General features: G+C 38.7%; 2 protein-coding genes across 4 annotated transcripts in view; one reads left to right on the top strand and one right to left on the bottom strand.

The window, feature by feature from the left end:
* L3MBTL3 (L3MBTL histone methyl-lysine binding protein 3) overlaps positions 1-20,673 on the top strand; it is a 127,642-nt gene extending 106,969 nt beyond the window's left edge. The window contains exons 21-23 of the mRNA XM_017879382.1: positions 12,669-12,838; positions 13,060-13,122; positions 18,846-20,673. Of these exons, the coding sequence (XP_017734871.1) occupies positions 12,669-12,838; positions 13,060-13,122; positions 18,846-18,989 (377 nt within the window). The 3' untranslated portion in view covers positions 18,990-20,673. The remainder of the gene's footprint in view (positions 1-12,668; positions 12,839-13,059; positions 13,123-18,845) is intronic.
* Positions 20,674-23,515: 2,842 nt separating this feature from the next.
* SAMD3 (sterile alpha motif domain containing 3) overlaps positions 23,516-24,709 on the bottom strand; it is a 67,612-nt gene continuing 66,418 nt past the window's right edge. For all 3 annotated transcript variants that reach the window (XM_017879743.1, XM_017879734.1, XM_017879725.1), the window contains 2 exons: positions 24,545-24,627; positions 23,516-24,002 (listed from right to left, as the gene is read on the bottom strand). In XM_017879743.1, coding sequence (XP_017735232.1) covers positions 23,718-24,002; positions 24,545-24,627 — 368 coding nt within the window. In that variant the 3' untranslated portion in view covers positions 23,516-23,717. The remainder of the gene's footprint in view (positions 24,003-24,544; positions 24,628-24,709) is intronic.

The raw sequence follows: 24,709 nt of genomic DNA on the forward strand, positions 1-24,709 counted from the left end.
AAAAAAAAAAAAAAAAAAAAAAAAAAAACAGTGGTTCATGGTTTAATTAAGCAATGAAGTAATAACTGTTAGTCATAGTATAGATTGTATTTATAAATCAAATATAACAGTAGTTATTTATTTTTGTAAGAAAATGTCAGTCTGATTATGATTTTGATTGTCCCTGTGAACTTTGCTTTTCATGTAAATAGTTTGGTTTAGATTATTATAAGATTTGAGAATGGCACCTGATGGCTTCTTGCAGTGACCTATTTCATAAGTGATGCTTTGATTTCCATATCTGATTTTCATAAAGCAATCATTTATGATTAATTTAAAAGTTATAGTCAGTGCTGTCTTCAGCACCCTTTATGGTGTTTATGTAGCACAGTGTACAAACCCTATAAATGGCCAGAGTTGGAATCTCTGCTCTGCCACGTGCTGCTTTGTGATCTTAGACATGTCATCACACACCTGTGAGTGTTTCTGTTTCTTTATCTGTCTATCCAGGAGGATGATGATAGTATACCTCCCTCATCAGATCGTAATGAGGATGAAGTACAGTCACATTTGTAGCTTGCTTAGAACAGTGCTGTGCAAGTATTCAATTATTTAAAACGTTTCTGATTATGGAAAAGGTAGAAAAATATTTAATTTATGAAGGTTTTGTTATCAGGGCTATTTTGAATTCTTAGACAAAAGCTTCGGCCTTTCTTTGTGAATGGTGGTTTATAAGAGGAGGTAAGAGGGTGGCCATCATTCAGGTCTCAGCTCTACCACTTCCTAGCTGTGTGGCTAGCTCTGGGCAAAGTACTTAACCTGTTTGTGCCTCAGTTTTGTCTTGTGTAAAATGGATGTAGTAATAGTATCTATATCCTTGGATTATTGTGAGGATTAAATGCATCAGTGGCTGGAGTATTCACTCTTATTAATAGTAGTAGTATTGTGGAATAAGTGTCTATTGTATGGAATTACCTGATCATTAAAAGTTCAGATTGATTGATAATAAAATCTTCTAGGTTTTAAGCTTGTTGAGGGAGTAATAATTTGATAACATTTTAGTTTCTCAGTGATCTTTTAACTCAGTGTTTATTTAACATTTTATATGCTGGGCCAATTTTCATAATTTCTTTCTGAAAATTGTTTGCGTAATGGAGAATCTCCAGTTTATTAACATATACTATGCATGGTATTCTCTTATTTTTCTTGGTAGCTTTATGTCTTTCTAATTTTTTTCTTTCTGTTTTCTTGATTTGAATTGCCTAAGTTTTGTTTTATTATTCCTTTCAAGGAACCATTGCTAGGATTCATACATAATTCTTAATTTTGTAATTTTCAAGTCATTTATTTTGTTGTTTTTTGTAGTTCAATGTGCATGTTTTGCTTATTGTCCTACTTTTTGTTTGTGAAAGAGAGCTTTATAAAGTAAGTTGTTTTGAGAATTATTGCACATATTTTTATAGGTGAGATTGATCTATAATATTCTCCTTTACTTTCTCATCTGGCTTTAGCCTCCTAAAATCAGTATAATTTTTCTTCTTTTTCACATTTCTGAAACATTTTGAGTAAGACTGTATCATAAAATGTATCTATAGTGAAATCATGTTACAATTCTAGGTTTCCTTTTAACATCTTTCTTAGCTTTAGATTTCTTTTATCTTTTTGAAATCGTTTTTCAAGAACCATTTTGTATGAAAGAGATTTGGATAGCACTTTGTCCAATACTGGATAGCACCGTCCAGTAGTTTACTGGTTGTCTTCACCTAAAATCAGGGAGCTTTGTCCGAAACCAGGCCTTATGACATCTGAAGACGTTTCTCAGTAACACTGGGGACCTCTCATAGCCTAGTCAGTGGGTTTCCTCCTGCCTCTCAGTTCTTAATAGAGCCCTGGCTCAGTGCCTTATATTGGATTTCCTTTAAATAGATGCTGAGAGTGCTTTGTACAAGAGGTTTGTTGGTGGGTATTCTTGGGAGCAACACCAGTGAGAGAGTGAAAGAAGCAGGATTGGGCAGACCGAGAAGCTGAGCTGTGATGTAGTTACAGCAGAGGCCTTAGCCCATCTCACAAGTTGTGCAGGTGGCCGTTCGGAGTTTTCCCAAATTCAGGCAAGGGAACCAGACTTTTGTATCTCTGAATTGACCAATCCTCGGATGTTTGCTGGGAGGAGCACATATCCTTGGGCAAGGAAGCTCCTTTTGACTTTGGGCAGTTCCAGAGAGGGAGGCAGCTCTGCGCATCTGCATTTCACAGGGAGGAGAATGAAGCCCTGTTTCTGAAGGGTGCAAAGAATGGCCCACCGCAGATTCACTATATTCAGCCAGATGTTTGGTCTGTTTTTCTTTGAGGGAAAATCAAACAGAGCAAAAGAAACAAACCAAAATATCCTTTTAACTATGTGAGATTAGGCCAGCTAAATTCAGTCCACTCTCTTGGATTTGAAAATGAACCTGGCTCTTCAATTCAGTCTTCTTCTGTGATGTTTGCCTGGGAAGTCATGAGCCTTTTTGATTCTTTAGATCCGGAAAGCTTCCTTAAGTTAGAGTTAGAGTTTTGATTATTATTAATACTTCTGCTTCATTTGTCTCTTTCTGGAAGGTAATACCTGTTCTTCTTGGGCTAGACCCAAGGAATGATATTAAACATACTTAACAGTTCATTTGGTAACCAGCATAGCACAGGACAGTTAAACGGTCATCTTAGTACTGGAGCAGGGTCCTGGAGGCTCCGTGCTATCACGGAAGTTACACTTAGATGCTGGATCTTGGAGAAGTCCCACAAGGGACTGACTGCATGGTGGGAAGTAACTATTACCAACCAATATGGAAGTATTTTAATATTTTAACAACTTCGGCATTTTGTGATGTTGTCGACATGTTTTTCAAGTTGAAATAACTCACTCAGTCTCTCGTTCTGTCGAGTGTGCTATTTACTGCCTTTAACATGAATTTTAACAGCAGTGTCTCTTATTTTCCTGTGATTTCCTACGTTGGCTTGTTCTCTTCGTAGCCTATTTTTGTTTTTTCGAGTTATTTCCGCTTGCGCAATGCTAACATCATGAAACTCTTCTGTCTATAACTCAGTGCTCTTCTTCTGATGTTTTCTAGAACTTTTATGAGAGGTCCCATAGTAATTGTTTTCTGTTTGATCATTTTTGCATCCCGAGAAGTTTTCCCAAGGTCTTTTGTGAACAACACTAAACACTTAATGTTCTGTTTGAGTCCTGGCACAATTCCTCTTTCAGACCCGAGGCTGAAGGTCAGGTAGATGTGCTCCCTTCCGGAGCCCTCTTGTGAACCTACAGGTGCCTACCAGTGTTCATTCTCATTTCCACTCCTCCAGTGGCAGAAGCAGCCCTTTCAAACCTAGCCTGGCTGGGGTGGCATGGGAGTGGGAGAGAACGCCCCTTGCAGTGTGGGTACCATTTATCGTAGAGGACACTTGAGAAACCACGCTAAGTTGCTTTACAGTGTCAAGCGGGTTTAAGACTCAATAGGCCCATGAGGCCTATTTTGAGTCTAGGAGCAAATTGATTTAAAAGACGCACACATGCGCGCGCGCGCACACACACACACACACACACACACACCCTTAAAAAAGGATATTTCCCTCCCCCATCCATTTCTTCTGTTAATTCTGTTTAGTTTAGTAGAGTATGTGTAATTATGAGCTTTGGGGGGTGATTCCTGCTATGCTACTGAATTTGATCTTAGGGAACTTTAATACTCAGTACTTCCCTCCCTCCCTCCCTTTCTCTCTCCTTACCTCTTCCCCTCCCTCCCTCCTTACCTCCCTTCTCTCTTTTCCTCTTTCCCTCCCTCTCTCCCTCTCTTTTTTTTTTTTTTTGCTTCTGTCTTCTCTACCTGAATAAGTAGCTCATTCCTACCATTATGGAAGGCCCTTAGTAAAGACTTGAATGATTTGACCTTCAAATTTAAATTGTTGTATTCCTGGGAAAGGTATGATTTTGTTTTCTCTTCTGCAACCACTCTCTCTCCTGGGTGTCTCATGTGTGGAGAGAACTGAATTCTATTTTATAACATGCCAGATTCTCACCTAAAAAGTCAGGCTTGCTTTTTGCTTCCATAGCCATTGGTTTATTTTGATTATTAACCTTGAAGTGATCCACAGTTATCTTTCATGCCTGAGTTAAGTGTCTTGGAAGTTAATTTTATCTATATTCCTTCATGCTGTGAATTCACTTATTTTACCCAAACACTTTTATTGTTCATCCTTTTATATTTGGTCACCAGTTAGTAGAAATATTAAGAGATACATCCCATTTCTTCTGGTTTTATTTTTTCCTTTCATATTGAAAGCATATTTTATAGATTCATGAAATGTTAGCCTGAGAGGGTTATTGACTCATTTTCATTTTTACTATTTTATACCCAATATACTCCCAGTTACATGCTTTTTTTTCAACAGAGGGATAACATCTCCCATTTGCCAACTGCTTGCTATATACCAGATGCTGGGGTAAGCATTTTAGAAATATCATGTCATCCTTACTACAATACTGTTAATTTGATTTAGCCAGGAATATAGAGAGCTGGTCAGTGGCAGAGTGGGGCTTTGAATCCAGGTTTATCAGACTCAAAAACTGACCCTCTTGACCACAACCCTATATTTGGTATTAGGAGGCAGGCAATTGAGGATCACTTCCTGGTGCTGCTGCTGCCTCACAGTGTGGCTTTGAGCACGTCAGGGCTGGACCTCCGTTTCCTCACCTTCGCGATAGCTCCCTCAAAGCGTTGTTTTGAAACTAAACTGAGACAAGGCATTTGGAGATTCTGGTTTCACTTTTGCCACTGGCCTAAAGGAACAGGAATGAGTCAGAACAAGTGGTAAGCAGTAGCTGCTGCTGCGGCTTGTCGACTTAGCATTGTGGGAGCAGATTTGGATCCAAGTTTGCAAGCGGCAAGGAGCATAATGTGTACCTCCTTTTGTCTGGCACTTGCCCTCCTGGGTGAGCCTACCACATGATGGTTCTGTTGGGCCCTAATGGGAACAGTCTGGTAGAAGCAGGTTCTTACCCTCCATGGTAGTGGAGATGTTTCTTTCCACCAAAAGACCTCATATTTGAGTTAGTGTTCCCTATATTGAAGATTTATTGTCTTGTTTCTCCTGAAACACCAGAGGATGTTTATTTCAGGATCATCTTTATCTGAAAAGTCTTCTTACAAAGGTATTTTCTCTGCATCACTTTCTTCTACCCTAAGCCAAATCAGGAATTTTAATACCTGTACTCAACCAGAAATGAGAGACACGTGAGCAGATTTGATTTGCAAATTTATACTTTGGATAACAACATTATTATTTATTAAACTTCATTTCGAAAAAGTGTAGGGACAGAGGATAAGCTTCCCCTCTGCCTTCTCTAAGGGTTCACTGAGATGACTGACTATAGATTAATAGGAGAAAGAGAATATATTAACGTGCATAAACGTGGGAGTCCTGCAAATATGAGACTCAGGGCCAATGGTTGAAGCTTATGACCGCTTTTCATAGAGAAAAGGGGAGTGGGGGTGGGATTGGTATAGGCAATTGTGTAGTAAATAATTTTCAGGAGAAATGAATGAGCCCAAAGAACTATGGCCTGGGACAAAGTTTCTCTGAGTTCTGTGGGAGGTTGCAGGAAGGCGAGGAGCAGAACTTCACTGTGAACAAATGTTGTCTTACTATGTAGATAATGTCTCTTGGGTAATCTCTTGGAGCTGCCCTGAGAAGGACAGATGAAAAGTCTCTCTGGGCATGGTGATGACTTTTAGTGGTTAAGTCTTTCTTGGCTATTTGATGAGACTTCTAAGTTGGCAGTTGCATTTCTTTTGGAAAGAAGTTTTCTTAGTCAATAAAGAAATTCTAGAGAGTTTCTCTCTGCACATGGGAAAGAAGGGATCAGAGAGACCAGGGCATGGGGGAAGGTCATGTAAGCTGCTTCTGAGGCTTACTTCTGAGGCCTTTCAGTTTCCTTTAATTCAGAGCACTTAGCATGCCAAAGTGCTACATTTTGTTGTAGCCTAACAAAAGTCTGCAAGTACATGCTGTATTTATATAGCTGTCGAGTTTCTGATACAGTACAGTGCTGAATTAATAATTGCTGAATGAACAACTTTCATACAGTAAACAATAGAGGCAGGCCTTTATCACTAAGAATCAACATTAAGAAAATCCCTGGTTTTCTGTTTTTTTAGAGGGATGAAATAATGAAGTCAAAAATCCACAAACTTATTTTTCTTACTATTACTCCCATCTGTCATTTTCTTCTGATATTAACGAGACCCAGCAATTGATGTTGTTTTAATGATATATTTCCACAAATTCATTAAATTGCTTTCCAAGTCACTGAAGTGACACTTCCATTTTTTTGTTATTTTTTAGTAACATTAAGTAGTTTATTTGATACCAGCTGTTGGTTTATATAACTTTTATTATCCAAATAATGCATGTTTATTATAGAACAATTAGCAAATACAGAGAAGCAAAATGGAGAAAATCAAAATTACATGTAATTTTATACCATTTTCTGAACATGGGGACCTACTTTTTTAGACTATTTCTATCTGAAATGTTATATAAATTACTTTGTAACCTGCAGTTTGCGTAAGTATTTATACTTCTTGCAACATAATATTAAATATTCTATGGATGGATGTAGCATCACTTAACAAACCAATCCCCTACTCTTGGGTCATCTAGGCTAGTTATTTTGTATGTCTGACTGTTATAAATATTTTTGCAATAAACTTTAGTAGTGATTAGAATCGTAGGAGTGTGTGTGTGTGTGTGTGTGTAATATAAACACATAAAAGTGACTTATGTAAGGTAAAAGAGGCTTATTTCTCTTCCACATAAAGGAAGTACAGAGCTTGGTCCAGAATTTAAATGGTACTTAACAGTATCAGGAAATCAGGTTCCATTTATCTTGCTGCTCTGCCTTGCAGAGTACCTATTCAGGCTAGCCATTAAAGTACTATTCTACCCAGCAGGAAGGAGGGACATGTTGGGGGAGTGGTGGTGGGTGTGCTCTCAGCCTTTAAGAGCACTTCCAAGTCCAATTAGCAGAACTCATAGGATATTGTAGATTCCACTTCTGCTTGTGTCTATTAGTCATGTGGCCACTTTTAGCTGAAAAGGAAGCTGGGAAATGTAGTCTTCATCTGAGTACAGTTACATACATGGCAGAGACCCTCCACTGTAAGTGGCTTGGAGATGATTGTTGGCGTTCATGCTTCGTTAATTTCTTAAGATGAACTTCTAAACTTGGAATTGTGGAGTCAGTGGATGATAGCTCAGAAGAAATCTTTTCCAGGTGAGAGAAAAGACTTTTGCCCAAAGCTGCTTCCTTGGAGTGTTTTTTGGTTTCTTTAGCATACCAGTGCGTGATGAAGATAAGAATGGGAAACATTCTTTTATCTCACTGGAAGGTACCATCCATCCAATCTATCCAGAGAGCATCAGCTGACCCTGATGGAGGTGCACAGGTGCAGGGTCGATAGAGGCACCTCTTACTGGGGCTTTGCCAGTGAATGTTTGAAATTTGATTATAAAAGAGATTCTAACAGTACGTTCCTTATCCCATGCAATATCTCATGACTTGTAGGGCCAGGGATATTGGTGGTACTGTGTTCCAAGACTGGAAGCCACTTTTCAGCTGGTCCTGTCTGACTTGTAGGTAGACTTGGATCTTCAAATTTGGCACATAAAGATCTTATCTTTTTTTTCAACAAAACATTGGTCTTTATGCCTCTTATGAATGACTAGAGGGTCTTTGGTGTCTGTCTCTTTCTCATATGTATAGGCCTCACTGAAAAATTTTTTTGAAGAAATGTAGTGATTATTTGATTAAACATTAGACTGAGTAGATTAATTTGTTCATAAACATAATGAATGTTATTATTTTTCTCTGCAGTATACTGTGTCCATTTTAACGTACTGTCACTTTTCTCTTAATTCTTATCTTTCCACTGTTGAGGATGACAGCTTTGGTTCTACAAATAAAATGTATCAGATTGTTGAATCAAGAATCAGGAAGGATGACCATTCCTTCCATATGGTAATTTTAGTTATTCCCAGTCAGCCTAAAATATTTGTATTCATTGTGGAGGCACACAACCTGAAACCAAGTGGGGCGAGTGAGAAAATAGTTTGATCACATACCTTTGGTCAATTTTCATCACAGGAAACTTCAGAAATACAGAAAACTTCTTAAAAAGTTTTCTTTTCCATGCATGTCAGTGATTTGAGAGGAGGGTGGCAAGAAATAGGGTCCTAGGCAAAGGGCGGTGGCTGAAATGTCTTTAGAACACTGGGCTATGTTTCCTGAGTCTCATTGTGCACATTTAAACCTACCCTTCCTTACTCTTGGCACTGAACCAGCTACTGGAGCCAGAATGTATTTGCATTTATTTTAGCCTGTATCATAACATGTTAAAATAAAAACCTGGAGTCACTTTTCTGTGCAGTTCAAGGAATGCAGTACAGATTTGCTCAAATGAAGCTGCTTTCTTTATTCCTTTTGGATTAAAATAGGAGGTGGCATGTTCTGTGGCTGATAACATCAGTTAGCGCCGAAGACTCAGCGAAAGGAAGGAAAGTCTTAATGTGAAGGATGCAGAGTTGGTACTAAGATTGGAAAAGTATATATGTCTAGGCCTATTTATAGTATCAGATTTAAAAACATGCAGAGGCGACCACAAACATAAGGGCTTTGGTGTTTTTAGTCATTTCCTTAGAATGGGTTAGTTATTTTTCTAAGGAACAATGTTCGGAACATTAGAAATGAATTGTGAATAATACAGCTTTTAGCAGAAAATAAAATGAAAATAGAGTAGATCTGCAGTGATAGAATGAACACTGCTGAGTGTTAATAGAACATAAACAGTAATAGGACAAAGACTGTAGTTTTGGAAAAGACTATATGGCACCCACTCAGGATACAAATTATAAAGTCAGCCCTATTGTTTTACTGTAGTGTAGAATTGGAAATCTTACCATTTCATATAAAACTGTCTTACGAAATATGTACAAATATTTTATTTCAGATAATAGCTAAGCTCTTTAGAATACCCAAGATTAAAAGATGTTTTAAGTTACTCCGTATTTTGCTACACAAAATTCCTTAAACTCTGGGCAATTCCAAAAGGAAAAGAGAATAAAAACAAACTGTTTCTGGTTTATATATTTGGTTCATAATAGATATTCAATAAAATAGGATGAGGACCTACATCTTTGAGCTTGGCTGGATGAAATGTGGAAAGAGGGATAATGATGGCTTTTTAAAACGTGTTTGAAGATTTGAACTGTTTCATGTGGAGCAGACACTAGAATTTCTCTGTATGAGCTCAATGAGGTAGAACCAGCACCAGTGGGTGTCAGCTCTAATAAAACATATTTTTGACTCAGCATAGTGACTTTCTAGCATTCAGAGCAATTCAAATTTCAGATTAGGCTAGTTTAAGAATAAATTTATTAGAAAACTGTAACAGAACAATAAGAAATAATTTTTTAAAAATTTACCAGTTATAACAGCCTCAGGAAACATCTGATACATAGGAATAAATTTAACAAAAGATATGCAAGATCTCTACCTGAAAATGACAAAATATTAATGAGAGACATTAAAGAAGAGCCAAAGAAATTGAGGGATTTTGCTTCTTTGTGAATTGGAAGACTCAATATTGTAAAGAAATCATTTCTTAACCAAATTTATCTATTGGAAATTTGTCTAGTAGAACTATATTTGATAGAAAGCCTAATCTAAATCTTAGCTTTAAAAAAAAAAAAAAAGAATTGTAAAATTGATAATGCAAATGCAATAGCCATGGCAATCTTGAACAGACCTACATCACAGACATCAGTATACTTACAAAATGATAGTAATTAAAGTTGTGGATTGGGATAAACAGACCAGTGGGACAAAATAAGGGATCTGAAAGACACTGATATTTATGTTAAAACTAGCACTGCAGTACAGTGGGGAAAGGAAAGGATGGTCTTTTCAGTAAATCGTGGTTGGATAATTAAAAATCTATGTGGAAAAAATCTATGAATATTGATTCCTGCCTAATATATACACAAGACATAAATATCAGATGGATTGTAGATCTAAACATGAAAGGTAGAGCATAAAGTGTTTAGAGGAAAGCAGAGAAAACTTTTTTTATGGTCTTGGGGTAAGCACAGGTTTCTTTAATAGACATATAAGACATTTACCATAAGAGAAAAAATTAATAAATTAGACATTATTACAGTTACTTCTGTTATTCAAAAAACCCTATTAAGAAAGTAAAAAGGAAGGCACAGAGTGGGAGGAGATATTTGTAATACATATTTCCAACAAAGGACTTCTACCCAGAATATATATATAGACAACATGTATAAATCAGTAAGGAAAAAGGAAGACAACTCAGTAGAAAGGTAGACATAAAACATGAATGAGCCCTTTACAAAAGAGCCTGTCTATGTGGACAATAAACATAGGGAAAGATTATCAATATCATTAGTCATCGAATGCAGTTGTAACTGTAATGTGATACCACTATACACCCACTATAATGGTTAAAAAGAAAAAGATAGACAATACCAAGCACTAGTGTGGAAGTGAAGCAATTGGAACTGTCATATGCTGTTGGTAGGTATTGTGCAGTTGTTTTGGAAAGCTGGCAGGATTTCCCATAGCTTAATGTACACAAATGCTATGACCTCAAAGTTTCACTCTTTGGTATATGTGCAATGGAAACACATACATATGTTCAAGAAATTGTTACCGGAAAAGGGTCCCGATCCAGACCCCAGGAGAGGATTCTTGGGTCTCACGCAAGAAAGAATTCGGGGCAAGTTCAGAGAGTGAAGTGAGAATGCAAGTTTATTAGGAAAGGAAAGGAATAAAGAATGGCTACTCTAAATGGTTGCCCATTTTTGTGGTTATTTCTTGATGGTATGCTAAACAAGGGGTGGATTCTTCGTGCCTCCCCTTTTTAGACCATATAGGGTAACTTCCTGATGATGTTGACATGGCATTTGTAAACTGTCCTGGCGCTGGTGGGAGTGTAGCAGTGAGGATGACCAGAGGTTACTTGGTTTTGGTGACTTTTGTCTGACTTCTTTACTGCAACCTGTTTTATCAGCAAGGTCTTTATGACCTGTATCTTGTCCCCATCTCCTGTCTCATCCTGTGACTTAGAATGTCTTAACCATCTGGGAATGCAGTTGTCTCAGACCCGGGAGGTCTCAGCCTCATTTTACCCAGCTCCTGCTCAAGATGGAGTTGCTCTGGTTCAAATGCCTCTGACAAAATAATCTGTACAGGAATGTTTGTAATAGCAGTGTTTGTAATAGCCCCAAATTAAAAACAACTCAGATGCTCATTGTTCATGATCTCCAAATGAATTACAGAGTATTCACAACCACGAAAAACCATACAACAAAGAGAAGGTAACTTCTACTACTCACAACAATGCGAATGAATCTCAGAAACATGCTGTTTAGAGAAAGAAGCCAGATACCCAAGTTTCCATTTTAAATACAATTCAAAGGAGGGTAAATGAATCTATGGTGTTAGTAGTCAAGGAAGTGGTCACCCTTGTTTGACAGGTGAGAGGTAATTGGAAGTGTGTGCTGGCCACGTTTTGTTTTCAGTCAGGGTGTTGGTTACATGGGTGTGCTCACTTTACAAAAATTCGGTGAGCTTTATACTTAGTGATTTCTGCATCTTTCTGTAGATCATAGAAATACAAAAGCAAGGCTTTTGTGATGGAATTGAGGTGTCCTTGTAACTGAGCTGGTGTGTGAGCAGAGAGGAAATGTAGGGGAGGTGCCTTTCTTCTGAGGTGCTTTGAATACCTAGTTTTCAGAAAAGGTTTCTGTTCTAAAGGACCATAAGGAGATGACGATTGACAGCTCTAAGTCAAGCGTCCAGAGGACAAAAATCCTTTGCTAGAGAATGGCTGTTTTAAGCCATAAAACTAGGTTTGGATTCAGAAGCTCTAACGTAAATAGAATATTCAGTAGGTTTTTTTGTTGTTTTAAGAGATGGGACTTTGTCCTGTAGCCCAGGCTATAGTAAGATTACTTAATAGTTTTAATTTTGATCTGAACAAATTAAAAAATGACACAAGCATTTGCATTTCTGCTGTTTTATTTTTATTGCAATAATTTCATATCCCTGTCAAAAAACTAAATTGGCTATTTAAGAAATCAGTATGATTAGTAAATAAGAAGTTAAGAAACCAAAGCAAGCCCTGAAACAGAAGGAGAGAAAGGATGCTAACTGTGCATACATGGTAAACACAGGTGTTGGACTTGAGATGCAACTTGGCTGTTACCCTTACAACATCCAAAGCAGAAAGGGGAACAAATAAGCAACTTGCTAGGATAAGATTAACTTTCCTTCCCATTAAAACTTTGAGGCCTGTTGCTTATCTGAAGCATTAAAGAGACAACATTGAACAACATAATGAAGCATATTTTTAGCAATGAGTGCTGTCGCAAATAATATCAGTTGAATTTACAGGCTGTTTTTTATAGTGACCTTCAGTAAAGACAAAGAAGAGCCTATTCAATAGCATAATGCTGAAAGGAACCAATGCTTTAACCACCCCCACCCCAGTCTCGTTATCTGGGAGATGCATGGCATTTGGGGCTTGCTGCTTTCAGAGAGTGATTCCCCATTTGTTTTCATTGACCAGGTGCCCGGGAAGAACCCACCGTCCAACAGGCACAGCGTCGGTCAGCTGTCTTTCTGTCCTTTAAGTCCCCAATTCCATGTCTGCCCTTGCGCTGGGAGCAGCAAAGCAAACTTCTTCCAACTGTCGCTGGAATCCCTGCCAGTAAAGTTTCCAAATGGAGCACAGACGAGGTATATTTTATTTTCTTTGCTGCCGGACACCAGATACAGGAGTACTGGCTTAAGAGGTGTGGAACATTGAGCGTAGGTAGCGTTTAGTCTTTTTTTTTCTGAAAGAGAAGAAATTATTCTGAGAGAAATAACTAATGCATATGGGTTACATGTTTTGAACCTGTAGCATTTAGATTCTGACTATGTTTTTTAACTGGGAATTTTGATATTGCTTTTGACAGGTGTCAGAATTTATACAGAGCTTACCTGGGTGTGAAGAACATGGAAAGGTATTTAAAGATGAAGTAAGTGTTCCACTAAATTGCAATATGTTACTTAATGGGATCAAAGCACTGAAATGCAGTGGATGGTGAAATGTGTGGAATTGGCAGAGTCAAAAGGAGATGGGTTGTGTTGAAATTGACAAATTGATGTATACTAACAGGCAGTATGAACAGTTGTATAAAAATGTCTTTGTATAAGATGAGATGCAAAAGAATGTTTGTGAGTACCATTTTATGATGCCCCACAGCAGTAACACTAGGCTCCTTGTAAAAAGAAAACCCACAGAACTTAATAGCATGCATTTATATAGTTTATAGTACAGAAGAAGCAGCCAAGGAAAGAAATAAGCAATGTTTTATCTTTTTAATAAAGTGAAATTAGTTTCCATTATTTTATTTTCCAACATCATTCTAACAACATGATTGACTCCATTTGAGATTTGTAATAAGTAATATTAGCATTATGTCTAAAAAAAATCCCTTAAGTCATATACATTCCTCAGTAATGTTTATAATAAGATATTTATCACAGTCCACTTTTGGAACATTATTTTATTAGTTGTTTTCAACTACCTCTCCAAAACTTCAGTATAAGGGGTGATTAAGAATGGTATCACTTATGGCAGTGAGCACTAGAATAAAAAGGAATCTGGTTTCGAACTTTTAATTCTGTAAGCATACAGCAGGAGACCCTTATTCAGTAGAGACCTTGAAAAATAAGCCACTTGCCTGTCATCTCCTCCAAGTAAAGCAGTCAATTACCCCTCTGATTTTGGCTGTGTCTACTCCTGCCAGAAGGCAGAAAGTAGACTGAGTAATCTCAGAAGGTTTTCTCCAACATCTGCTGTCTACAGTTACACGCATACACACCTTGTTTGCCCCTATGTGTAAAGCTCAACTGTTAAGAACAGCACACTTTCAGTTGCATGGCAGGAGTGTAGACACAGCTAACAATCCAGCCACCAGTTATCAGTGTTGTTACACTGTGAGGTATAATTTTTGCATTAAAGGAAAGCCTGTTAAAATGCACAAGGATCTGATTTCCAACATCCTTTTTCTGATTTATGTTCTTATTGTGCAAATGTTTTATTTTCTCTTTATTTGATCTTTAATTGGCACTTACTCAGATTTTCTTTCCCTGAGTCCTAAGTGTCTTCACTGACATTCTGAATTCATTTTCTGTTTTTTTTCTCTCTCTCTCTTTTTTTAATTGAGATGGAGTCTTGCTCTTCTAGCCCAGGCTAGAGTGCTCACTGCAACCTCCGCCTCCCAGGTTCAAGTGATTCTCCTGCCTCAGCCACCCGAGTAGCTGGGATTACATACAGGTGCCCACCACCACGCTCGGCTAATTTTTTTGTATTTTTAGTAGAGACTTGGTTTCACCGTGTGTTGACCAGGCTGGTCTTGAACTCCTGACCTCAGGTGATCCGCCCACCTCGGCCCCCCAAAGTGCTGAGATTACAGGCATGAGCCACTGTGCTCAGCCTGAATTCATTTTCTATCGCTGAGCGGACGCAGAGCCACATAGGGAGCTGTTGGTCTCTCTTGGAAAGTGTCATGTAGTCATTACCTTTGAAAATAAGAAAGCATTTTTGAAAATAAATTTATAATGCATCTCTTTTATAACTTCTGTTTTTTATTCTATTGATATCTAGATAATCCATATAGGTTTGCTCTATTATTCAGTTTAAGTAAGATTCAAGTCTAAATTCAAAATGATATGGTATTTCTTTGAGTAGTTTTTTTATTCATGGCAAATTGTCTTTGGAGATGTTCCTCAGTTACCAAATACCCTCAAAGCCAGATCCTTCTCTAGAGGAGTGAGATAGTTAATATTGTCTGTCGATATCTATTATTCACTCATTCACTCTCATTCATTCATCTTGTGCACATTTGTTAAATTCCGACCATGTGTATGTTACTTTGTGTCATGCTCTTGTGAGAAGGATGATTTGAAAATAGTAAAACCCAATCCTTGTTCTCAAGTGTCTCACAAAGTCAGTGGGTTTGAGTTTTGAGTCCTACAAGTAAACCATAGTACAAATCTAACTGAAGTCTTATAAATCATCTCTAAAAAGCAAAGTATAAGTATTCAGATAGGCTCTTGTTGGAAATTATCCTTGACTTCTCTCTTACACACGCCACATCTCATCTGTTGAAAATCCTATTCGGTGTATCTTTGAAACATATAAAACCCTATCACTCTACCGCACCACCACCCTGGTCTGCGCCGCCATCCTCTCCCACTTGAATTAGTGCAGTAACCTCCAAACTCATTTTCCTGGTTCTGTTTTTGCTCCTCTACAGTCTATTCCCAGCACAGCCAAGGTGACCCTGCTGAAACCTAAGTCAAACCATGTCACTCCTCTGTTCAGATCCTTCCAGTAGCTTCATCTCTCAATCAGAATAAAAGCAGAAGTCCTTATAAGGGCCTGCAGTCTGATACCTCATTACCTCTCTTGCCCCTGGCTCTTTGTTTGCTCTGCCCCTCACGAGTCTACGCGCTGGCCTCCTTGCTGTTCCTCTGATTGTCCAGGCTTGCTTCCGCTCCTCCTTCCGCACAGAACGCTCTTCCTCCAGATCTTCATGTGGCTCACTTCTGCTCAGATACCAGCTTACCAATTAGTCCTGCCCTGACTTTCCGACTTGAAAATTGCTTCTTGGCACCACACATGCATCCCTGCTCCTGCTGCCCATTCATCTTCCTAGTCAGCTCTGTTTAATCATAGCACAAATCACCTTTTTTTTTTTTTTGGAAACAGAGGCTCGCTCTGTCACCCAGGCTGGAGTGTAGTGGCACAATCTCAGCTTACTGCAACCTCTGCCTCCCGGGTTCAAGCGCCTCTCATGCCTCAGCCTCCCAAGTAGCTGGAACTGCAAGTGCGCGCCACCACACCCAGCTAATTTTTGTATTTTTAGTAGAGATGTGGTTTCACCATGTTGGCCACACTGGTCTTGAACTCCTGACCTGAAGTGATCCACTTACCTCAGCCTCCCAAAGTGCTGGAATTACAGGCATGAGCCACTGCTCCTGGCCAACATGAATCACTTTCTAACTTACTGATTAATTGGCTTACTTAGTATGTTTATTGGCTTATGGTCTGTCTACCACTTCTAGAATGTAAACTCCACAAAAAGTTTTTTTTGCTTACTTGTTTTTGTTTTATTTGTTTTATTCCCTGCCATATGTCTAGGCCCAAGAAGAGTGTATAGAATAAAATAGACATTAAGTATATTTTTATTGAGTCAATACACTCATGCCTTTACACTCTGAGAAAGACTCATTCAGACAGAGCATGTCATTGTGGTTTCGAGTTAAGGCATTGGAAAAGACCAAATAGTGCCCAGTGAAAAGGGCAGTGAAATGGAAGGCAAGAGCTCCTAAATTCCACATCCCTCTCCCTCGTTTTGGGCCATTAGCAAGACACCTAATGTCTGTAATTATAGCATTATATATGCATTGCAGAAGCTAATAAAAAAAAGTAAGCCTTGTAATACATTGCAGTGGTCACTGTTGTTCTTAGGATCTGCTTTCTTGAATAAAGTTTACTTCCTTCCAGTCAAGGCTTGTTCTTATGGCCACATGTCAGAGCAACCTGTATGTAATAAAGAGTTTAGAAGTAGCCTCAAGATTTTTCTTTCTAGTGTATGTAACCTTATAAATAACAACCTACCAAAATGTATCCTTCCTGTCCCACTTTTAACTTCAAATCCCAGCCACTAAGTTCTCTGAATGTTTCTTTTCATCAGTCATCTGTTGTGTTATACTCTTACATAGTTTCAGAAGGAGACTTGGTGTCTGCTGCAAGCCTTCAGTAGGGCCAAGGTTATGATAAACCAATCAGCTTTTGTAGTGGGCTCCTTGGGAATGTCAGTTGACACTTTCATTAATGACTTAGAAGACTTCTACAGGCTATCCATTGTACTAAGATCTGCCTTGGTTGAGCAAAATGTTAATAGATCTGCCTTTCTTCCTGACCTTGCTTTATCAGAGGGCTGTCATAGCACAAGCAAATGAGAACAAACCAAATGTTTCCAAAAAACAGGAGAACATTTCTCATACCTGCCGCTTAACGGTGTTGCACTTAGAGATTAACATTGGAACATTTTTCCTTCTAGTTTACAACAGCAGGATGTCTTTTTACTGAAATTAGCACACTTTTCCATATAATAGTTACTTGAAGAAGTTGTCTAAGATGACTCCAGTTCTTGCTGATGAAGCATTTAGGCAGTCTATATTTACAAGTCTTTCATCTTAAGAAGTAGTTATTTAATTATATCAGCCTTTGTTTAGAGAACTGTGAGCAGCATTTAGAGTTGTCTTAGTTTGCTAGGGCCACCATAACAATGCCAACCACAAACCAGTGGCTTAAATAGCAGAAATGCATTGTCTCACAGTTCTCGAAGCTGAGAATCTGAAGAAGGCTAGAAGTCAGGGAGTTGGCAGAGTTGCTTCCTCCCACGGGCTGTAAGGAAAGAATCTGTCCTGGGCCTCTCTCCTTGACTTGTAGATGGTTGTCTCCTTTGGGTATTTACGTTGCCTTCCCTCTATGTGTGTCTCTTGTAGTCTCTCTTTGGGTCTTTACATTGCCTTCCCTGTATGTGTGTCTCTTTCTCCAGATCTCTCCTTTTTATGAGGATTCCAGTCATAATTGGATTAGGCACCCAACCTACTCCAGTGTGGCCTCATCTTAACCAGTTACCTCTGCCTTGACCCTATTTCCAAATAAAAGTTACATTCTGAGGTACTGGGGGTCAGGACATCAACATATGAATTTGTGACAGGGACACCATTCATCCCATAACAGAGTGCATTGCTGTCAAGGTTTCTGATGTTCTAAGGCAGAGAACAGATGTGTGTTTTACTTTTTGTATAAGGTGGGAAAACTGAAAGGGAAACTCTTTTTTTTTTTTTTTTTTTTTAAGGTGACAAAGTTACCTAAGAGCTGAAAGACTGTTTCTTTGCTCTGCCCAGGAAGCCAGACATCTTCTTCATAGTATTTTATCTTTTAACCTAAAAGATGTGTTGTGCCTTTGAACTTCTAGAGAATGGTAGCCTATTTTTCAGAAGCATAGACTTTTGTCTTAGAAGATGCCCAGAGAGAGGAAGGGTCTTTCTCATGGTTACCCTACCCGAGTATTAGAAGAACCACCTTAAAGTCAGTGACTCTCAACACCAGCCTCACATTCACTGTTTCATTGCCCTGTTAGTAAATGCTTTTCTTCAGTGTGTAAAGACTAACTGTGGCCACACTAGAAATAAGTGTTATTTTTCTGATTTTCTTCATGGTGGAAGGCTAATTTTGGGGGGAAAAAAAAAAGTTGGAATTAGCTGATACGTTTTTCTGAATTATTTTATGTCCACTAACATTCATGTGTCTGTTACCTCTTCTAATTTTAAAACCAGCCATGATAAAAACTACACTTTGGGCACCCTGAATTTTCCATATTCTTCTTAACTCTACACCTAATTCAGAGTAATCACAGGAAGGTATGAGCACCTTCTATTTTCCTGTGGGCTGGTTTTCAGGTGAATTAGTTTACTTTGTTCGCAGTCCACTTTTGGGTGTGTCGTTGTGGATAAAAAAGGTCCATATATCAAGAAATGTCATTGCACACACGAACTTCTATGTGTGCTTTTTCAGCATTGCTATGTAGAAGACAGCTGATAATTTAACCTTGAATATTTTCTGCAGCACTGCATCTTGTTAATCCACGTTCTGGTGTTTTTTCCCCCATTTTAGCAAATTGATGGAGAAGCATTTCTACTTATGACTCAAACAGACATTGTTAAAATTATGAGCATTAAACTGGGCCCTGCTCTCAAAATTTTCAATTCCATCCTGATGTTCAAAGCTGCAGAGAAGAATTCTCACAATGAACTTTGAAGATGGTGAATTCTGAATACCATCAGCATTCTGCTTTAAAGCTCATGTTTTATTCAAAGCACAAGGACGGTTATAACTCCTAAGTGAGAAGTCTCCAAAACTCAAAAGAGCAACACTATTGGATTATTTATATTCCTCAAGAGACAATATATATGAATTCTTATGAAAGTGCTTGAGCTTTTAACCAGGTACTGTCTAACAACAGTCATCTTTTGGTTCTGTTCACTGAGCTAAATTTATCTTTGTAAATCTTTTGAGTCTGGGGGGGGCGGGGAAAAGGGGAACTTCATTAATTATTTATGGTAATGGGGGGGCAGAGTAAGAACTTTTGGCATTTTGTAAACATTGTTGAATTCTCTTTCATGTACACTGTTTCTTTTTCAATACTTTCAGAAACCTTTTTATATAATCAAATTTCAATTTAAACCAAATTAGTCAAAACCTGGCTAAGTTTAGCCAGTAGGACTGTTATCTGTATTGTTAATTTTGTGCCATATTTTGAATTGCAACATTATGCTAAGTATAACTTTGCAAGTCATGATATTGCCTAACTGCTTGTCATAATTGTCAGGGCTGAATAGTTGTAAGAGTGACTTTTCTATGAATCAGTGTTTTTCCTTTTGCACGCATTATGAAATGTTAAACAAATTACTTTTCACCAGCATCTTTACTATAATTACCAAAAACATGTATATAAAAGAATGGAATTGAAAAATAAAATATATAAACATAAATAAATTAGGTAGTGTATTTGAGTGGCATCAGTCTCACGCATCTTGGTGCCCCCGTGTTTACAAGAGCCAGATGGTATCAGAGGTGTATGCAGTTGTATGCAGTTACGGTTGGGGGGATGTTTGTGAGGGTGTTGAACTATTTATGAGATGATCTTGAGCTTCTAATTGTCATTGATGAAATTGTAGTGCTTTACAGAGACTGAGAGCTCATTCTGTCAACAGAAACACTAATCTGTAAAGAGCCCTGTCTCAGGTCATGCATTGTCCTCCAAACCCAAAGGTTTTTTTCAGGGTTGGCTGAAGAGCGAGTGTCGTGGTTTTACTGAAAAGGCAAGGTGTGAAGGAGCAACTTCATTTGAGACAAAATCTGAAATTCTCACAGATCAGGGAGGTGATTTCCCAAAGTAATTAGCCAAGAACCTCCATCTTGGAAGGATTCCTTTTCCTGTAGAATACTTTGCCTCGATATATAAGCATACAGATGCACTTTAAATGAAAACCCTTGATTATAAATTGATAGCTGGTAGTGTTTCTTTTGCAAGAATGCATTTCTAAGGCAAAAGGTAAATTATTTTGTCCGTCTTTTGATGTACTTTCTGATTCCAGGGTTGGATATTTATTCAAGGACTATTTTAAAAATAGAAAGTAAGTTTGTAGCATGCTGTCTGAATTCTGGGGGAAGTTCCACCTCTTCTTTAGTTGCTTTCGTTTTTTATGATGTAGGACTTCCTTTGATGTCCCTGTTGGAAGTCCATTAGCAGTCCTTTGCATTTGTCAATTCAAGGTAAAACAGGGTGACATCTACAGTGTCCCAGTCATTTATTTGCATGAATCTGCTTAAATAAGTTTTTTGTTGTTGTTTTTTTCTTTTTTATGTTTTGTTCAGAATTTGTACATTCAAGTTGTACTTGTTATATCTGATATGAATGAAATAAAATCTTAATTGCAGATGCTTTTTACATATGTATGATTTTTAAGAAAGCTTCTCAAATAGGAGAGGCAGCACAAGAGCAGGAAGAACATCAAGTATTCGGACATTACTAGTTGTGTAATGAATCTGTAGGATTCAGAATTGTCAAACTGTGTCCAAGATGATGACAAAAATACTGAAAGATTATATTGTTAGGTCAAGTACAGTTCATCCCCATTGGGAATTTTTCTTTTCAAGTGTAAAGCATAGAACTAAAGCATAATTTAAATCATGAGATTTTAAACATCTTCTTTTTTTTCTGGAGACAGAGTCTCATTCTATCCCCCAGGCTGGAGTGCAGTGGCGTGATCTCGGCTCACTGCAACCTCTGCCTCCCGGGTTCAAGTGATTCTCCTGCCTCAGCCTCCTGAGTAGCTGGCATTACAGGTGCCCACCACCACAGCTGGCTAATTTTGGTATTTTTAGTAGAGATGGGGTTTTACCATGTTGACCAGGCTGGTCTTGAACACCTGACCTCAGGTCATCTGCTTGCCTCAGCCTCCCAAAGTGCTGGGATTACAGGCATGAGCCACCACTCCCAGCTGATTTTTGAAATCTTATTGAAGACATCCACTCATTCTATGCAACGTGTTGTTACATGTTAGAGGCAAGGCATTAAGCGTCCATAGGGTGGTGCAGAATTCACTGTACCTCAAGAAGGTGAAAACTCTCACCACTCCATCCCTGGGATATAGTCTAAGTTTTAACAGGGAATATAGGGCACCATGATTGTAGGGAGATCTCTGAAATGAGAGATGCAGGCTTGGGGTAAGACAGACGGTGGAAGCCAAGCTCAGTGGCTCAACCCTGTAATCCCCCCTACTCAGGAGGCTGAGGCAGGAGGATCTCTTGAGCCCAAGGATTTTGAGACCAACCCAGGCAACATAGAAAGATCCCATCTGAAAAAAAAAAAAAGAGATAGAGAGAAAAGGGAGGAATAGAAATATACACCTTGAATAGGACTTTCCCATCTAAAGGCATTTTTTTTTTTTTTTAATTGAAAACACTGTGCAAACCAAATAAAACCTTTCTGTAGGTTGATATTTGTCCTCGGCAACTTCTAGATTCAGTAGACTCAGCCCCTAAATAAAATGGGGTATGTTGGTCAAGCAGTGTTGAATTTAGCAAGTGTCAGGACCGTGCTGGGCACTGGGGATAGATACACCATTGAGACAGACAATAAAATCGGCTTGAATCTACCTTCAAGGTTAGCCCATGTTTGTGTCATGCTTGGAGCCAAACTTCACTGCAGTTTCCCTGTAGCTACCTTGTCATCCTGTCCCAGCCTGAGAGAGGCTGTCCTTCAACTTCAGCCATAGGGGTGTGTACCTCATAAGGAAAAGAATCTGTAAGAACTTGGTAAATTTATTTGGGAATAAAGGACTAAAAGGAAGAAGGAGTAATTTGGGGAAATAAAGGAAAGTTTGCAAGGAACTAAAGGTACATTCTAGTGAAAGGGAAGAAGTGAGTACTGGAGGATAGGAACTAGGTTAGGCAAAATGATTTGTGCTAAATTGTTACTTACTCTGCCTGATGTAAGTAGTTAATTAATAATTGTAGAAATGGGCAACTGTTCTTTGACTTCTTTTATCTCACTGACTTCAGCATTTTAATGAACAGTCCTTATTAGAGAGAAAGGTATCTAATAGACTGTTGACATTTCAGTGATAGAATAAATACTTTGCAGTATTTCCAGAGATGGGTAGTGTAAAACTATTTCTTCAATAGTTCACATGAACCTTTCTTTTGTTTTTTGTTTGTTTTTTGAGACACAGTCTCACCCTGTTGTCTCACCCTGTTGGAGTGCAGTGGCATGATCTCGGCTCACTGCGACCTCCGCCTCCCAGGTTCAAGCAATTCTCCTGCCTCAGCCTCCCAAGTAGCTGGGACTACAGCATGTGCTACCACACTTGGCTAATTTTTGTTTTTTCAGTAGAGACAGGGTTTCACAGTATTAGCCAGGCTGGTCTCAAACTCCTGGCCTCAGGTGATCTGCCCATCTTGGCCTCCCAAAGTGCCAGGATTACAGGCATGAGCCACCATGCCTAGCCCACATGAACCTTTCTTCAACTTAAAAAAAATTAATTTGATGATGTAACCCAGGAAATGCTCATCCCATTATGCCGTGTAGGTATTTTAACACACTTAAATCCCTTTTCTGTTCCCAAAAGGACCTGGTCTGTCTTTCAAAGCTAATAAGTAATGTTGATATTTTGATAATAACATCAGGGGGCACCTTAAACTAGAGTTTTTACCTTGTGAAATAGTTGGAAAGGAGGACAGTGCACTGAGTCTTGTTAGACCCAAAAAGTACTTATGCAGCCATTGTTAAGAGCAGAACAGATAGAACTGAACTCTGGGCAGTAGCCAGTTGGGCATGCAGGATGAGTCACTGTGTCTCCAAGGCGAGAAGCAGTAGCAGATGAACACAGGTCACAGACATGAGGACCTGTACCAGCAAGATCAGCCAGCAATGAGGAGACCTCAAAAATGCCGCAGCCCTTATTCCCAACAAGCGATGAAAGACAACCAGATCTCCTGGGGCAAGGCAGATTCCCTGAGGGAAAGAAGAGTTCATGTGTCCCTTCTTGAAATGTGCAAGTTCAAAATGTTGCCAAGTGATGCTCAGACCAAAGAGACAGCCCACAGGCCGGCCGCAAATGTGCAGCTCCTGGGCATTAAGTGTGCACACTGAGTTCAGTCCAAGGCCATTCTCTAAGCTGAAAGATTTGAGTACAGTGTATTTCAAAAAAACCGAGGCACTTCTGGAAATATAACTTCAGCCATGGAATTTCTAAAAACTCAAAATAAATCGACAGCTCTTTAATGAAGTAGAATTTTATTACAGAACTTCACAAAGAACTTAATATCTAAGTGTAAAGATAGAAAGCACTGAAATTCATTAGCGTCTATGATACAAGATTTTTCTCATACCTACCTCTACCACAACCCTAAATCAAAACTATTTTTTATGAAGCTTCAGCTTTCCCAGAGGTAAATTCCAGTACAATGTTTGGCATGCTATTAAGTGACTGGGAGTTGAAATCCTACTTCCTTTTCCTTTTCTTTCAAAGAAGGAAAATAGGGACTGTGCATATCAAAAATCAACGTTTCTAGGAAGTTGAAGGTTTGGGACAGTCTTCTTGGACACTCAATCCCAAATACGTGAAAGGCAGCTACTAGCACAGCCAAGGCTGTAACACAGTCGTCCACCTTTGTGAGCCTCTCCCTTTCTAAATACAAAGAAAATTCGCAGACCTCCATGTTGAAAGGGTTTTTGACTTCCAACACAGGTGTGGATACTTGCACCTGAAAAAAAGAATGGAGTCATTACTGTGATACGTAAAATAGCTAAAGAATAAAACAGACCTGAATTTAATCATGGTGTTACAATAAATGGGGTTGTTGCAATGTAGCATATTTGTAAATACGACAAACATACTTCAAAATAGGCCACCAACTTTGCTTTTAAATAAGTTATCGCGGTTGGGCTCGGTAGCTCACGCCTGTAATCCCAGCACTTTGGGAGGCCAAGGCAGGTGAATCACCTGAGGTCAGGAGTTCCAGACCAGCCTGACCAACACCGTGAAACCCCGTCTCTACTAAAAATACAAAAATTAGCTGGGCGTGGTGGTGCATGCCTATAATCCCAGCTACTCGGGAGGCTGAGGCACAAGAATCGCTTGAACCAGGAGGCAGAGGTGGCAGTGAGCCAAGATCACGCCATTGCACTCCAGTCTGGGCAACAGAGTGAGACTCTATCTCAAAAATATAAATTAATTAATTAAATATATAAATAATCGCATGAAGATGTAAAATGTCAAAGCAGTGGCCATTCACATACTACACACCTGTTCATTCATGATGACAAAAAGACTGGGATCATCCCCAAAAACATCTGGGAGGAGTAAACATGTGGCTGTCAGCTTCAGGTCTGTCAAAGCAAATGTGTTAACATTTGAAGTAAAAATAAGCTTTTAGCAGTTGTAAGCTAAGCTAGTATTGAACATCTGGAT

Source organism: Rhinopithecus bieti, unplaced genomic scaffold, assembly GCF_001698545.2.
Source record: "Rhinopithecus bieti isolate Rb0 unplaced genomic scaffold, ASM169854v2 scaffold_19, whole genome shotgun sequence".
Lineage (NCBI taxonomy): Eukaryota > Metazoa > Chordata > Mammalia > Primates > Cercopithecidae > Rhinopithecus > Rhinopithecus bieti.